General features: G+C 40.9%; 1 protein-coding gene across 1 annotated transcript in view; it reads right to left on the bottom strand.

Moving 5' to 3' along the window:
- The window catches only part of LOC308313802 (polypeptide N-acetylgalactosaminyltransferase 18-like), a 123,859-nt gene that overhangs the window by 71,117 nt on the left and 34,961 nt on the right, over positions 1–17,781 (bottom strand). The window contains exons 2-3 of the mRNA XM_080761129.1: positions 5,055–5,262; positions 3,706–3,872 (exon numbers count right to left, since the gene is read on the bottom strand). Coding sequence (XP_080617255.1) covers positions 3,706–3,872; positions 5,055–5,262 — 375 coding nt within the window. The remainder of the gene's footprint in view (positions 1–3,705; positions 3,873–5,054; positions 5,263–17,781) is intronic.

Below are 17,781 nucleotides of genomic sequence, written 5' to 3'. Positions count from 1 at the left end.
AAGGTAAAGCAGCAGTATTACAGTAAATCAAACTTCCTCCATAATTGTTGAAGAGTGCAATGAATTGTAAGATTTGAGTGGAAATATTAAAGTCTATTCATCATACTGGTTGCGCTGTGATCAGCATGCAGCACTGCATGGGCAGCTACCATAACTAAACTAACTGATATATTAACGAGGAACAGAGAAGCAGTGAGAGACCCAATAAAACCTGCAGGCAAACACAGTCATGTTCCTCATGAAGGTAATTATATGTTTGGCAGCAATGATATATGTATATGTTCCATAATCCATACTACGTGACTACTATTGAGGGTATGCGCATGCATAAAGTCAATGGCAAATCAAGTGGCAAAGTGACAGGCAAAGTGAGTTTAACCCATTCTGACCTGAGATCAGATTCATACGAGGTTTCCACTGGACACACACTGGTCTGATGAACCCATTCTGACCTGAGATCAGATTCTAAAAATGTCAGTCGTTTTCTTCGATTTTTCAAAAAATAGCAGACCTACAAGCTCGTAGCGCGCCACTCGGTGGCGCGCTATGAGCTTGTAGATCTGCTATTTTTCAATAGCTAAAGCATAACATGATGCTAACACCAAAATGGGTTCCCGGTCAGAATGGGTTAAGATAGGACCTTTTTTTCTGGTGGCATGTATGGGCTGACAAGGCCAGAAAATATTTGTTGTCATTCAGTAGGTGTTCCTGCATAACTTCCGGGTTTGATGATGATGATGTCACACGCATACCCCTCTATACTAACGTTGGTTCTATATCAAGTTAAACCAAATTCTTGGATTACGTATGTGCCATCGTGCCTCTCAACAAGTTTTAACCCATTCTGCCCCGAGATCAGATTCTAAAAATGTCAGTCGTTTTCTTCGATTTTTCAAAAAAATAGCAGACCTACAAGCTCGTAGCGCGCCACCGAGTGGCGCGCTACGAGCTTGTAGATCTGCTATTTTTCCAATAGCTAAAGCATAACATGATGCCAACACCAAAATGGGTTCCCATTTCAGAATGGGTTAAAACCCAGTGTGCCCACCCACCCACTGCCCATAATGTCTTCATCTGCTGCACTGTGCTAAGTAGAACAATAAAATAAATAGAACAACATGTTGTGGTGGTACTTCAACGAACACAATTGACCATGTTTGCAAGTTGGCTGGGGGGGGGGCGATCTCTGTCACTGCACTATTAGCAACTGTTCGGCAGAGAGCAGAACTGGGGAAGTATAGTATAGCATGTTGTGCTCCGCATTTGTGTGTTGCACCTTTCTGCATAGTGAAACCTCTCACTGCCAAGTGAAAGGCAGCGACTAGGCTGGATGTGGGCACATCATTATGTGTACCGGAGGAGACACATTTTTTTCCTCCATGCTCGGCAGAGTCGGCACAATTAAACACCATCATTAAACATTAAGAGCAGGGAGACAGATATTCAATAACAACCCCCCCGTGGGGATTAGAAATAGCAGGTGGTGCTGGGGTGGCGGTGGTCTTTAGTCTTTATCTGCCTTTCCGTACACAAAGGTAATTTATTATTCACCAAACTAGCACAAATGGAATTATGCAGGCATATTTTGGTAGAGGAGGGGAGAGGAGAGAATCTATATTTCCTGATACAAAGAGTCAGACAGCCTTGCTGCTGACTTATTAAACAGACAATTTCAATTCATTTATTTCTAACAGTCTTTTGATCCACTGCCTCTGTATCCATTAGTCACGCGGTTAGGAGCAAACATCACATAACAACAACCAAGAACCATATGCAGAAGGAAGACAGGAAGAAAGCATGCATTCTAGGGGAGCTTAAATAAACCCGCCCAAAGCAAACACACCCACATACTGTAGTAATACAGCATATTTAACCCGTCGACTCGTCGAGCATACAGTATGTATTCGCCCTTGAGCCCTCGAGCAAACCGCTCGAGTATATCTGACTGAACTAACTCCGCAAGCTACGCATCGTGTGTTAGAAGTAGGGGTGGGTTAGACACTCCTTGAATGGTTCTTCCGATAGGTTTGGGAGGATATGGGGTCCATTCTTTCAATTCGTTCAGAGTCTGAATCCGTCTCTGCTTGGGGATGAGTGAGGTCTGCTGGACTGTTGTTGTAAAAGTAGCTTATACTGTGATTGTATGGATTGTATTGTATTGTATTGGATTATGGATGTATCATGTACCTATGATTGTTGATAGGATGTTGTGTACTGTTGTTTTGTCTGTTTTTGTCTTTTACTGATGTTGTATTTAAGGTTTGTTTGTCTTGTTTTCTGTTGTCCTTTTTCTTTGTGTTTACTCTTTTATGTCATAATTGTGGGGTTTATTTAAGAGAAGCTGTCAATGCCACCATTTATTATTTGTCAAACTCAGTATTTAAATAATGCTTCTGTGAAAAAAACCAATAAACAAAGTTATATAAAATAAAAATAAAAGTAGGGGTGGGTTCAATTAATCAATACTGGCAATAATGGTATCGTATATTCCTGCCCGATAATCCTATTAGTATCGTATCGCACCATATCGATACGGCAGGAAATGCTGTGTGTGAGACGTGGCTTTAACATTAACAGTTACCGTATATATATGATTAAATCTTTTGCATTCATCCATCAAAACAAAGTTTTTCAAATTGATTTGGAAACTTTCAATTTTATGACAATAATATTTGTCAAAACATCGGCAACATCGGTGGTCTAGGACTCTGCAAAAGTAAATTTAGTAGGACACACATTCTAAATCAACGCTTATCGCGAATAAATATCCAATTGTGGCCGCTGTATTATGATACACATTGTGAGGTTGTTGGCAATACCCACTAGCCCTAGTTAGAAGTGACAGGGGACTGAACACAATACCCACTAGCCCTAGTTAGAAGTGACAGGGACTGAACACAATACCCACTAGCCCTAGTTAGAAGTGACAGGGACTGAACACAATACCCACTAGCCCTAGTTAGAAGTGACAGGGACTGAACACAATACCCACTAGCCCTAGTTAGAAGTGACAGGGACTGAACACAATACCCACTAGCCCTAGTTAGAAGTGACAGGGACTGAACACAATACCCACTAGCCCTAGTTAGAAGTGACAGGGACTTAACACAATACCCACTAGCCCTAGTTAGAAGTGACAGGGACTGAACACAATACCCACTAGCCCTAGTTAGAAGTGACAGGGACTGAACACAATACCCACTAGCCCTAGTTAGAAGTGACAGGGACTGAACACAATACCCACTAGCCCTAGTTAGAAGTGACAGGGACTGAACACAATACCCACTAGCCCTAGTTAGAAGTGACAGGGACTGAACACAATACCCACTAGCCCTAGTTAGAAGTGACAGGGACTGAACACAATACCCACTAGCCCTAGTTAGAAGTGACAGGGACTGAACACAATACCCACTAGCCCTAGTTAGAAGTGACAGGGACTGAACACATGGGGGGAATTGGCATAAGGACAACATTTTAACCCATTTTGACCCGAGATCAGATTCTAAAAATGTCTATGTTTCTCTGTCAGTCGTTCTTTGATTTTTCAAAAATAGCAGACCTACAAGCTCGTAGCGCGCCACTCGGTGGCGCGCTACGAGCTTGTAGATCTGCTATTTTTCAATAGCTAAAGCATAGCATAATGCTAACACCAAAAGGGGACAACATTTTAAAGCGGGGAAAAGGAGTGAGGTTTGTGGTTCTTACGGCTGTTGCTGTGGTCGTCCACCAGGATGATCTCTTTGAGCAGATGGGAGGGTGTCCTCTGGATGGCTGTGTGGATGGAACGCAGCAGGACCGACAGGGCTTCATTGACGAAGATGAAGATAACGCTGAGCTGAGGAAGGTCCGAGGAATAGGACATATTTCTGCACCTGCAGAGGGAGAGAAACGCACAGAGAAACTGAACTATCAATCAATCAATCAATCAAAACTTTATTTGTATAGCACATTTCATACAGCAAGTGCAACTCAATGTGCTTCACAGTTTACAAATATAAAAAAAAACATTAAAGGAGATGGAAAACAAAGAAGAAAAATAAAGAAAACATTTAGGAAAAACATTATAGATAAACATAAACAAGGATAATGATATGAGCTAATTAAACGCAATGTTAAAAAGGTATGTCTTAAGGTTTCTTTTAAAAATGTCTGTGGATTCAGAGAGCCGCAGGTTAACACATTTTGTACATAATACGTCCTGAAACGTCATAAGGATTGGAACCGAGAGTTGCCTTAGACGTCTGTGGACGTCCTAGCGACGTCCAAACGACGCGGGGCGAGATAATAATATTCCGAATAATTACTTCTTTTTTTTTTTGGCATTTCGCTTTTCGCTTGCCGTATGCTAACGCTCTGTGAAACTATTAGCTTGTCATTGACTCCCATGTTAGCGCGGCGGAAAGAATGACTCGTATCTCCTCATCCAGGGCGCTCTCCGTGGTGATGAATGGATCGATATGCTGGCGCTGCGTTTCTGCTCCTCATCCGTCTCTCCCGCAAAATATGAACTCTTTTTGTAGCGTATATAAATATATTAAGATGATCGGAGATTGTGATGGCACTTTGTCAGTCAACTTTTTTAAGAAAGTATTTCCGGTTCATGGCTTTCAAAATGGAAGCGATCACTACTCTGGCGATTACTCCGGCGCAAGCAGCGCCTTTATTTTGATGCAGTTCCGGTACTAAATGTGTTAACTGACAGGCTGTTCCACATTAGAGGACCATAATGGCTAAAGGCTGCTTCTCCATGCCTTTTAGCCTTTTAGAACTAGACCTCTCAGCATCCAACACTGGCAGAGCACAGAGAATTTTACTTTACCTATCAAGAACCTTTCACCGGAAAAAGTCTCTTCCCCCCCCCCCCCCACACACACACACACACACACACACAAATATAAATATCGGATCGGGAAAAGTCAGTATGGGCAGATACTGAAAATCAAATGTTCGGAATCGGATCGGGAGCAACAGAAACATAACGTGATCGGGACAACGCTATAACTGCATCCATTTTGATCAGTTCAAACTGTATGTACTGTATATGGTCGACTAACCCGTCCGGTCGGAAGTCCGGGATGGGCCGGCTGAGAGAGATCCGGTCGCTGAGGTAGCCGTTGTAACCATAGTAACGAAACTTCCTGAGAGCAACCCTACGGCTCTCCGGGCCGAGGTCGTGACCCCAGCGGTCAAACAGGGAGGAGGCGGGGTCAGCGGCAGAGTGGGGCGAGGTGGCCGCGTCCTCGCCGTCGTTCTGAGGGCTGTCTGTGGGGAGACACAAAGAAAGAGGAATGAGTGGAGACGCTGGAGCAGAGAGGTGAAATTAAATACCAAATAAAACTATTTTGTGTCAGCACGTTTCTTAAGAACAAGTTTACAACGTGCCTCACAGTCCCAGACATATAAAATAACAGAAAAGCCAAAGTATGAAGATCGTTTCGATCAAACAATAAGAACATCGACGAGGCAATGAAAAATAAATAATGAGTCTTTAAAAGAGGAGTTGTATAAGTGGCCCCTAAGGTAAGACGGTCTAGACCAGGGGTCTGCAACCTTTTTGGAATTAACCCATTCTGACCTGAGATCAGATTCATACGAGGACACACACTATGGTCTGATTAACCCATTCTGACCTGAGATAAGATTCTAAAAAAATGTCAGTCGTTCTTCGATTTTTCAAAAAATAGCAGACCTACAAGCTCGTAGCGCGCCACTCTGTGGCGCGCTATGAGCTTGTAGATCTGCTATTTTTCAATAGCTAAAGCATAACATGATGCTAACAACAAAACGGGTTCCCGTTCAGAATGGGTTAAGTGCCATGTTTTTATTTTCTGGATAGTCAGTGTGCCATGTCATCAACATTCATTTGAATGACACCACATCAACATTTCCAACACATTTCGATTGTCCACGGAAAATATCCTTATTTTTTACATTTTCTTTTACATTATTATAATGATCATTAGTCTCAGAGCAATGACCCACGTATCTCCCAGACTCCCTCCCGAGTCAGAGTTCAGAGTTTTAATGAATGTATAATTACAGTATGTGCAGGATGTAATTTACTGTACATACAAATGTGAGGGACTTATTTGACTAAGTTTAAATAGTTTATTTTAAACCAAAAGGCCTCTCTCTCACACTTATGCCTGCAGTGTGCCAGTGATCACCCTCCTTAGTGCCAATGTTGGCACCAAAGGTTGCCTACCCCTGGTCGAGACTGTCCATTTTTGTCAATATAACGAGTGGACAATGACATTACCAGAAATGCAGAAAGAGCTAGCCTTTAACAGGAAGTTAGGAACCATAATAGGTCTGTAACACTTAAGAGTTAAAATGGAAGCAAAAGGATGTGTACACTGTTATGATAAGTCTAGACTAGAGGCTATAGGGTTTCACAACAAAGTAAGGAAAAGGGATATCAAGCATTGGAGGTGCAAATAAACGGAGTCAACACAACAGGTTTTGAGTCAAAAAGGTGAAGTGCTTTTTTTACTCTTGGTTTGAGGTATATATATATTTACATTTAGTCAAAAATATATGCACGAAGCATATAGCATGTAGCTAAAACAATTAAGCCACTAACCAGGGGACACGGATGTCTCAGAGTTAAGGAAGCCGTTGCAAATAAAACATTTGATAACCAACTAGTATTGTTGGACTCCGTCGTAGTAAATAAGTGTCATACATATGCTGAAGAAATCCTGGAGACTTGACAGTAATAAGAATAACACCTTTATAATGGTGTGTAAAAACACAAAAGGATAATCCAAAATTTGCCACAGACAAGAAGACCAAGTCTTTGCCACGAACACATTTGTCTGTGTACAGATATATTGATGACCACTGTGTCTATAGCTTCCATTGGAAGTTTATTCCACAAGTGTGGCACAAGAAGGCACAAGGCTGTATTGCCTTCTGTTCCACGCCGTGTCCTGCATGGGGACCTTGAGTTAGCGTGTCTGTGCAGATCTGAGATCTGTATTGCCTTCTGTTCCAAGCCGTGTCCTGCATGGGGACCTTGAGTTAGCGTGTCTGTGCAGATCTGAGATCTGTATTGCCTTCTGTTCCACGCCGTGTCCTGCATGGGGACCTTGAGTTAGCGTGTCTGTGCAGATCTGAGATTGGGTGTACCGTGTAAGGGGTCAGAGGGTCAGAAACGTGGGCAGGTGGGCAAGACTTTAACAATACAATTTCAAAATCAGTTCTGAACGCCACAGGAAGCCGCAGTGCAGCGAGGCCATGACGGGGCTAATGTGGTGGTATTTTCTGGTTCTTGTGAGAACGAACCCTAGGGTCTATTAGATGTGTGTGGTGGTGAGAATATAATAAAAGTCTGACCTTGGGTTATCTCTCCCGACATACAAACTAAAAATTCTTGTGGAGCCAAATGGCCAGACGATTGTTTTTTTTAAATTCTACTCACTGACTCAATGCTCAAGGTGCATTCACATGGGATCCATGTGATGCAATGTTTTTGAATTAAGTGTTAGTCATAGTAAAGATGAGAGCAATATCGAGCAATATCTTTGCTTCTATGTCTGAAGCGACACGGATCACGCAATTCATGTTCAACTCAACAGTTTCTTGATAAAACAGGTGCAACATCCAATATAGAACCCAGTTGGAGAAGTACGTAGTTGTTGCTGTGGATTTCTTGGGCTGTATGGTGGTAAAACACTGGTGAATGGACTAGTGACTAGTGATTCTCTCTCTCACTCGTGACTAGTGAGAGAGAGAATTGTCTGTCATTGGTAGGCAGACGTGCTTGCTTGTTGCAGGTATAGGGTTTGTCCCGATCGGATCGGGTGAACGGAAATCGGCTCCGATCACATGATTTTCAAAAGATCGGAGAGAAAATATCAGATTTTTAATTGTCTAATGTAAATCTCAAAGAAAGATGTATAAGCAGTGAGATTTTGTAAAAAAAAGAACTGTTGTGTTCATGCTAGTTGTTTTCCTTCCAAAACAAAGAAGAACTGTATTCACTCTAATTAACCAACCAATCAACAAACACACTGGTCATACACAGATACACTGACGTAGAAAGTCAGTTCATTTCAAGCGCACACGATTCTTTTTTATCGTGTCCGGTCGGTGTGAATGCACAGTGTGTGCCACTCTGTTATCAAGGCATCACATATAAAATAATAATTTCAGCTGCATAGGAATATGACAAAATACAAAATAGTATGTGACAAATATAAATGTTAATATATGTTAATATAAATAGCGTGTAGTGCACAATCACCATTTTTTTTCCTGCAGAGGTGGACAGAAATATGCTCCAGTATGGCCACAATTTGGTTTATCTGCATTTTAATTCACTGTTCTGTGTATGGGCATAAAAGAGTAGACAAGACAGATACAGAGATCTCACATCTTTCAATGTTTCCAATCTAGTTTACTACATTGTCCTGAAATCTGCTTTGGGAAGTTTACTTGGAAAAAAATGTAAGTGCATTCTTATCCATTACTTGGTCTCACATCGTTGTCTGAGAGCATAACGAATGGCGAAAGAAGACATTTGGCGAATGCTTTTATGCAAAGCTCAAGAGTGTACATAATTTCTTTTAACTTAAGACGATCCCAGATGGGATGAATTCAACCCTTTGCCAGTCAGTGAGTGCTTGTGTGGAGATTCTAGCAGCGTAATTTCTCGTGAAGGGAACAGACAGGTGCATTGTACTGGAAGTGTCAGATATCCCTATGGTTTTCTAGACGTTACTGAGGGGTTTTGTTGGGTCCTGCACTGCACCGTGTGCCCGACGACATGTCTCATCATAACGTATTGAAGCCAACCCAGATATACTTGCCCAGCACAGCTCCATAGGGGAAACTCTACCTATGTAGTGGGGTGACTGGCAAGTCAGGGTAAATTAGGGGGGAGAAGAGAGGCATATTTATAAGCCAGCACACGCGCACACGCACACACACACACACACACACGATGTTATGATGGCAAATGTCCTGTAGCGCCCTACAGGCCTTAGCTTGTTCCTTGGCTCTTTGTGAGCGTCTGCTCAACTAAAAAATGTGAAGGAATGCATCTGTAGTTCTGTACCCTGCTGGCTGTGGATTTGAGAGTCACACACCATTGATGTAATTGTCTGTCTCCCAACATCGAATGAAACCACCACCAGGCAACATGACATCATCTCTACTCTACTATAGTGCCAGTGGGATTGCAGACGCAACACTACAGGCAGCGCATTCATCATAGTCAATGTACACCCATCACAATTATTTCAATTTCAATTCAATATATTGCGATTTCATAGCCTACTATATATGATATTTCAACTGTCATAGTACAAAGAAACATACCCCCACATAATAATGTCTAATTAATGGTTATTTAGTGCAAAATAACTGGTGGATGTCTATAGGGACATGGGTGAGAGGGTTGTGGGATTGATGTTTTTGTCTTCGGATCATGTATTTTGAATCTGGCAATTGTTTGGTTCGGATGGATTAGTGCAGAATTTTCGATTATTTAAACTATTTTGAGTAACTAAAATTAGGATAGGCACTGTTTTATGTATAATTATATTGATACTGTGAAGATGATCAAATGAACTAAACTAAACCACTAACTATTAAAAAATAATAATAATGCAATCAGAACAGTGGGAAATGCCTCTGAATTAATCACAGTACCTGTAATATCCAACTACATACAGTAGCACTATAATGATACTAAAAGTAATAATTAATGAAAAGAATCCTTATCGTGGTACTCGATACTTTCTGACACCGATACCCAGTGTGACGGGTAAAAACCACAGAGAATAATAGCCTGGACGTGTGTGTGTGTGTGTGTGTGTGTGTGTGTGTGTGTGTGTGTGTGTGTGTGTGTGTATATATAGGGCTGAGGTGGTATGTTTTGTATTAATAATAATAGTAATAGCAATAATAATAGTTATCTACAAAGTAACTAACTAGTAACTAAGGTTTTCAAATAATTGTAGTGGAGTAAAAGTACTCTGAGATGTAGTGGAGAAGAAATCATAGAAAATACTCCAGTAAAGTAAAAGTACAATATTTGTCTCTGAGATGTAGTGGAGAAGAAGTCATAGAAAATACTCCAGTAAAGTAAAAGTACCTCAAAATTGTACTTCTAAGTATAGTACTTAATTAAATCCACTGCAAAAAGAGTATGCCGCTTCCCCCCCAAGCCCTGGATCAATGGGGACTTACAGGAAGAAGAGAGGGCTTAACCCATGTTTGACGGGAACCCCTTTTGGTGTTTTAAGCATGTTATGCTTTAGCTGTTGAAAAACAGCAGATCTACAAGCTCGTAGCGCGCCACCGAGTGGCGCGCTACGAGCTTGTAGGTCTGCTATTTTTGAAAAATCGAAGAAAGACTGACATAGAAACATAGCTTTTTCAGAAAACTGTCAGGATGTAGAAGACATTTTTTTAATCTGATCTCAGGTCAAAAGGGCTTAATGGGCCCTGGGACACCGAGGGGCCAAGGCTGTTCAGAAGGAGCTAAAGGTGACCAATAAGGCTGCATCAACAGAATGTAAAGTACTGTATGCTACAGGCCAACAGCTTCAGGGATATGAAATATGTTCTGCTTTACTTGTTTTTATTTCTATCTATATTCTTTTCTCCTTTCTTGAAAACTACAAAATGATGAGAGCTTGTGAAACAAAGAACTTCACCCCCTTTTTTACCTGTATTTTGAACAATGTTGCATTGTATCCATCTCAACTTCTTCAACTTGTTGTTCAAGTTCAACTTTATTGAATAAAAGTTGAAGAAGTTGAGATAGAACGATGGAGGGAAGTAGGGCATGCCTCCTGGCGGAGATTTGCACTCCACTGAGGGCACCTTTCTAGTCTTGGCTTGTTCTTCATTGTTTTGATTTACTCTCACCTGCATGTGCACCTCCCCTGTGATTCAACCTTGTTGCTTCCATCACACATGACTTTCTCTCCAGAGAGATCTATAAAGCATTATCTTATCTTATCCGGGACCTCCAACTCACTTTTGTCCTTGTTCCTTTATATGCCTCTGTACGTGTGTGCCTAGCTCTGTTCTGTGAATCTCTTTCTCTCTCTGTCTGTCTGTCTGTCTCACACGCTGCACACACGCACGCACACTTGCACAGTCAACACACAAACTACACATACAGATACAGTCTGGCTGCATGTGACGTGCGGTCTTAGGCTTAGTTTAATTTTTTTCCTGAAATGTACAGTACATACAGTTACATTACACACAGGGCCAGTATACGGCTGAAACCAGTGTAATGAATAGAGCGATTGAATCAACAGAACAGCTACAGCTCAACTGTGATATGTATGATGTGGTTCAACAGAGCTGTCCAAGTTAACCAAACAGAGGAGAAGTTTGATGCCTTCTTTATTCAACTATACCAACACAGCAGCGCAGTATCTTCACAACAGTATCATCATGACAGACACAGTATCTTCATAACAGTATCATCATAACAGACACAGTATCTTCATAACAGTATCATCATAACAGACACAGTATCTTCATAACAGTATCATCATAACAGACACAGTATCTTCACAACAGTATCATCATGACAGACACAGTATCTTCATAACAGTATCATCATAACAGACACAGTATCTTCATAACAGTATCATCATAACAGACACAGTATCTTCATAACAGCATCATCATAACAGACACAGTATCTTCATAACAGCGTTTGTTTCTTTAACACCCATAGAGTATAAAGAAGGATAGAGACCGAACTGGAGCTTCAGAGTCGTCTTATATTCGGCACAATACGGTATATGCCTCACAAATTAAAATAATTAATTAATCTGTAATATTTAAAATAAGGTTTTAGCCTCACCTAAACAGTATATAAAAAAAAAAGGTGTCTAGCACCTACAGGTAGGTGTCTGGCCCAAATCTGTCAACACTTTTCCTTTTCTTTGACTGTAACAAAAACGTTTTTTTTTAATTGAAATATTCACATACTGTAGGCCAAAAGAGTGTCTGTCTGTCTGTCTGTCTGTCTGTGGTGCACACGTGTGCATGTCTGGCTGTCTTCCATACACAGCTGGATTCATTAGTCAAGGCAGACATACAGAACAAATGCAATGCAATTCAATGCATCACCAAATCCAAGGAATTCAAGAGGGACAGGACGTGAGGAATAAAAGATTGTGACAAAAAAAAAACAGCTGAAATGCAGAATGAGAAAAGGAAAGAGACTAGCAAATAAAGACAGCCGCGACGTTGAGAGGCTGTGACTGAATCGAGGGCGATGAGAAGAGAATGAGGGGAAAGAGACGGTGAAGAGAACAAGAAAATAGACTCTGACAGAATAGAGGGAGATGCAGTATGAATTATGGGTGGAGAGAGAGAGAGAGAGAGAGAGAGAGAAATGGAAGAATGAGCAGAACGAGAAAATAAAAGAACTGTGACAGAATGTATTCCTCCATTGGGGCTAGTAGGCCTGTCACAATTAAAATTATATTCGCCATTATTTTTTGTATAATTGTCCATTGTTTCCATGTTGAAAAATGTCCATAATTTTTTCAAAAATAGCAGAAAAAGCCGATCTACAAGCTTTGTATAGATGAACTATTTCCACCATTTTTACATTTTTTTTGTAAAAAATGTCTGTGATTTATTTGTATATTATGTAAGTAATTTGTCATATCATGCTCACAAATTCTGCAATTAACTGAGGCGTTGAGATGTCTATAGCAGAACACACATGCAGTTGCATACATGCAAACACCCATGTGAATACCCACATATATTCACGTGAGCCAGACTGATAATATATCGGTCTGGCCCATCTGTGCATTTAGAGGTTCAAGGTTGTACTTTGTTACATCTTGTGTACAGGTACATATTAAGAGTAAAACTAGTTTTTGTTTGGCTTCCTTCAGACAATGCAGCAGCATATATTAGATAACATCAAACTTCAATCACAGCAAGTGATTATACAAGAAAGAATAAAACAGCGACAGGTGTGGTTTTTGAGGACAACAGTTTTGAATTGCTATTATTGTTCAAACACAACAGAAACCAAGGATTATATTATTTCAAGGGCGAGAGAGACCACAATAAAAATCCTAATCATTCTTCCTCCACACTGGGTAGAAAGGTTCGAGCATAATAGTGTGAGAGGAGGGTGAAGGTGTGTGTGTGTGTGTGTGTGTGTGTGTGTGTGTGTGTGTGTGTGTGTGTGTATGGGGGGGGGGCTGTTCGCTCTGGTTCTTATCAGTTCGTTCATGTATTTGATTGTATGGGGAAAGAAGCTTTTTTGCAGTCTGTAAAATGGTAAATGGTGCATTTATATAGTGAAAATGTTGTACTCTGCCTTTCTTTCTTAATTCTAATTATTTGTTCGGCCCAATTTTTTTTTGTTTATTAATTGTCATGATTTATCACCATCAGAGTTGGCTTTGTCCGAGGCTTACAACAGGTCTTTAAATAATTACTTTCTGAAACGTCTATGGGAGAAATGAATGGGAAATTCTTTTCCGGGCTTCTCGTTGTGGGACTGCAACGCTCTATACCAGTGTTTCTCAACCTATGTACCGCGGCACTTTACTGTGCCTTTTGATATGTCCAGGTGTGCCGCCTGATTTGTCAGAAAGTTAGTGTTACTTTCTTTCAAAATCAGGCGGCACACTAACCCTCCCCCAAAAGCAGCAATATAGCTACTGGGCTGCAGGCTTCCTATTGTTGCGTTGTCACACGTCTAACCATTAGACGTGCGATAACAACAACACGGAACAATAGACTCTAACGACCCTCGGCCATTGAAATGTTAATGCTTAGATGCATGCAGAAGACGCTACATTTCGCTCCCTCCCGAAAGACTGGCGCAGAGCGCATGTGCACAGACAGCAGACACAATAACATGTCCCGACCCAAACACTGAGGAGCTAAAGTAAACGTGACGTTGTTGTGATTAAACATAATGTGCCACGAAAAATAGCTGTCCAAAATAGCTGTCCATAGATGTCCAAACATGATCGCCTCGTTCGGCCAACAAAATATATCTCCCTCCCTCGACAGAAGCGCAGTGATGCCTGTTATGCTTGCATGCTGAAAATGACTGATCGACAAGCTCACAACGCATTGCGGACGCAACGCGTTGTGAGCTTGTCGATCAGCTATTTTTAGCAGGTGGAAATACAGGCTGTGAGAACTGAGACCCTTCACAATAAAAGCATGCAGCTTTCACAAGATGGCCCAAAATAAAGACAAGGAAAAGGATTAAGAATTAGGTGGCATTTCACTGCATATGAGCTATTTTTTTCTCCAAAATGTATTTAAAAAAATATATATAATAAGGAATTAATTTGGATAATGGTAATGGAGATATTGTAAAAGTTGTCACTTTATTAATCCCAACACTGTATGTATGTATATATATATATATATATATATATATATATATATATATATATATATATATATATATATATATATATATATATATGTATATAGATAGGCCTATACACCGTATGGTGTGCCCCGAGATTTTTAGGCGATGAAAAGTGTGCCCTGGAGCAAAAAAGGTTGAGAAACACTGCTCTATACCACCTTCTTCAAAAATGTAAAAAAAAAAAAAAAAAAAAAAAAAACTGATTTATAAACTCACAAAGCAAAGGGTTGTGAGCTTATTTGATAAAATATGTCAAAAAATTGGTAATCGGTATACCGGTAGGCTACGAATTGGAATCAAACCCGCACAAACACAGCATTCTGAGAAATTGCCCTGCACATCTCTACAGGGAACCAATAGTGACAGACAACGGGCACGATCTAATGGCTTAAGAATGGCCCGCAGCGCAAGGGGAGACAAAATGTCCAGCCATGTTCTCCAGTCACTTAATTCAGAATGAGAGTCGTGTTGGTTCAGCACACACACCGTGTGCTTTCGCAACGTGAGTTTGAATCCAGCTCACTATCTGTCGCCTGTCATGCCCCCCTCGCCTCGCTATACCTTCTCCCATTCAGCCTGGGGCTGTCACCGTTACACATAGTAATCATCACAAATTGATTAATTGTCATACAATTGCGATTAATGATTTGATTGTGTTTTTGACCTCACATTTTACAAGCTATACCTAGACCCAAATGGTATACTGTATGCGTTACAATGAGTTCCCAAAGGCATATATGATTACAATGGGTCAGTTTACAAATGCGGCAATCTGTTTACCTTAATTACGTTTTTGATTGTGCCACACTTGCACGCAACATAATAATTATGTTACAAAAACGATTATTATGGCCTCAGTGAGAATCTGAACATGGCCAGGATATAACAATATTTAATATTTAATAATATAAGTTTGATTGTGGTAAGCCATCCATGCACTAAACTTGTTTACTGTTCAATTTCACCATCTGAGGGAGCTTAACGTATGGCTATACTGAAGATCTTCATGGATAAAGGGGTATCCATGTGTGGCAAATAAAGATGCCTATAAACACATTTTCCCAATGATATGAGACAATAGCTCAAATTGTTTATAGGCATCTGCATCCAGGCATTGTCCATAGCACTGTGTGTGTGTGTGTGTGTGTGTGTGTGTGTGTTTTTCATATAAACACACAATTACAGCCTACCTCCTACTACTTTTAATTACCTAATCAACTCGGCATTTAAACATTAGCTGCGCTGGATTCACGGTCGGTAACCTATCCCAGAAGGCTTTGTAGTGCAAACACACGCCCACTCACGCAGGATCAGGGAGGGAATTTGTTTTTCACGGGGGGGGAGAATCTCATTTGCGCTGCACGCTTTACAAGTGCCTTTTCTATCTCCAAAAGCTTTTTGTGTTCCAGTATTTACAAAAGGCATAATAAGGGAAAACAAGAGGGAATTCATTTGTCTTTTGTACAACATCCCCTTTTGCATTGGTGACTCACCAGAATTGCACTGTTGAGTCATTGAAAGGCCACAGTGGATCTAGCTGCCTTTAGGATGTTTGGAGAATATAATCCGCTCTTAACCCATTCTGACCCGAGATCAGATTCATACGAGGTTTCCACTGGACACACACTGGTCTGATGAACCCATTCTGACCTGAGATCAGATTCTAAAAATGTCAGTAGTTCTTCGATTTTTCAAAAATAGCAGACCTACAAGCTCGTAGCGCGCCACTCGGTGGCGCGCTACGAGCTTGTAGATCTGCTATTTTTCAATAGCTAAAGCATAACATGATGCCAACACCAAAACGGGTTCCCATTCAGAATGGGTTAATGTTGAACTGCTCACAACTGGGGCAAAATGTGAGCCCACACATATACCTCTTGTACAATAGGGACTATTTCTGGAAGTTTTATGTGCAATACTACTTTTGGCACGCACGCACAGTCGCACACCCACAGCCGATTCACTTAATCAGCCATTGAGCAGATGGTGATCTCCAACCCTCTCCTGCCTTACTCCTCAGGTGTGAATAATGTGGGTAATGGATCACACCTGCAGTTCTGTAAAATCTAAGTAGAATGTATGATTATGACTACAGGTACGGACGGACGGACAGACAGAGACACACACACACACACACACACACACACAGCCATACAACTGGCAAAGGAACAAAACGTGAGAAACATGTAGTTGTTCAGTAGTTCTTGTTTTTCTTTGTATAGGATTTAAAAAAAAAAAAGAATATGTTATACTGTGTGCATCACAATGAGTCAGTTTAGGAGGCTGTTCTATTATCTAGCTAGCCCTTTAAACGACCAGCAATAGTCTTGTGCCACGATGTGGTAGTGAGATGGCTTGTACAGATGATCATTGCCTCCCTTCCGTGTGCGTACGCATGCACGTGTGTGTGTGTGTGTGTGTGTGTGTGTGTGTGTGTGTACTGTCCACCCATCTGTGCATGTGGAAAATAAGTGGACAATAGATCCCCTCTACCTCTGCAGTCAGGCCAACATCATTATCCATCATCACTCTCTGGAGAAAGAGTTCACGAGTGAGCGAGCGAGCGAGCACGCACGCACGCACGCACGCACGCACTCACGCACACACTCTTTTCTCAGATACGCATACAATGACCCACACAACAAGATAGATAGTGAAACACACACAGCCACAGCCCAAATACACAAGTACATACGTGCAAATATGCATACACACAGGACAGTACAACAGTGTCAAACGCATAGACACATGCCGAGTATAGATTTAGGTGATCAATTGCAGCTCGGCTACTCCCTCGATCATTCGGCTCTCAAATCGATACAGATTGCCTGAGCAGGTCTTGCTGTAAGTCCATATACCTCTCTGCTAGGACAGATGGCTCCACCTCTAAACTAATTATGCTACAGCCTTATCGATTAGGTCCTGTAGTCTCACACAAAGAGACGAGAAAATGACATAACAGCCAAAGGCACTATGCGTGGAAAGCAGATTGAGGCAGAGATTACAAGTCAAAAATAAAAAAATCTTATCAAACACGTTAACATCTCCAGACTCATTCCACTGAATTTGCACATTCTATTAAGAAACAAGTAAGCGAGGATGAGTTCAAACAATGAGAATATGGTTATTGCAAAACAATTAAATGAGGTTAAAGGCAATCAGTGGCCGAGAAGAAAAGAAAAACAGCTTTGTCAGAAAGGGCATTCGAGTGCAGATTGCGTTCAATCCAACTTCATCTAATTCGGTTTAACAACCTTAAAGTACACACATTACTTAACATTCCTGCTGAACGTTTTCCAAGGGTTGCTGCAGTTTATTCGTTTTTTGAGGAAGCCACCAGATTACATTAATTTCAGTATTTTTACAGAATATATATATAT

This window comes from Protomyctophum bolini (assembly GCF_963924005.1).
Source record: "Protomyctophum bolini genome assembly, chromosome: 4".
Taxonomy (NCBI): Eukaryota; Metazoa; Chordata; class Actinopteri; order Myctophiformes; family Myctophidae; genus Protomyctophum; species Protomyctophum bolini.
The sequence above is the reverse complement of the archived record's forward strand: the minus strand, read 5'-3'. Positions and strand labels throughout refer to the sequence as shown.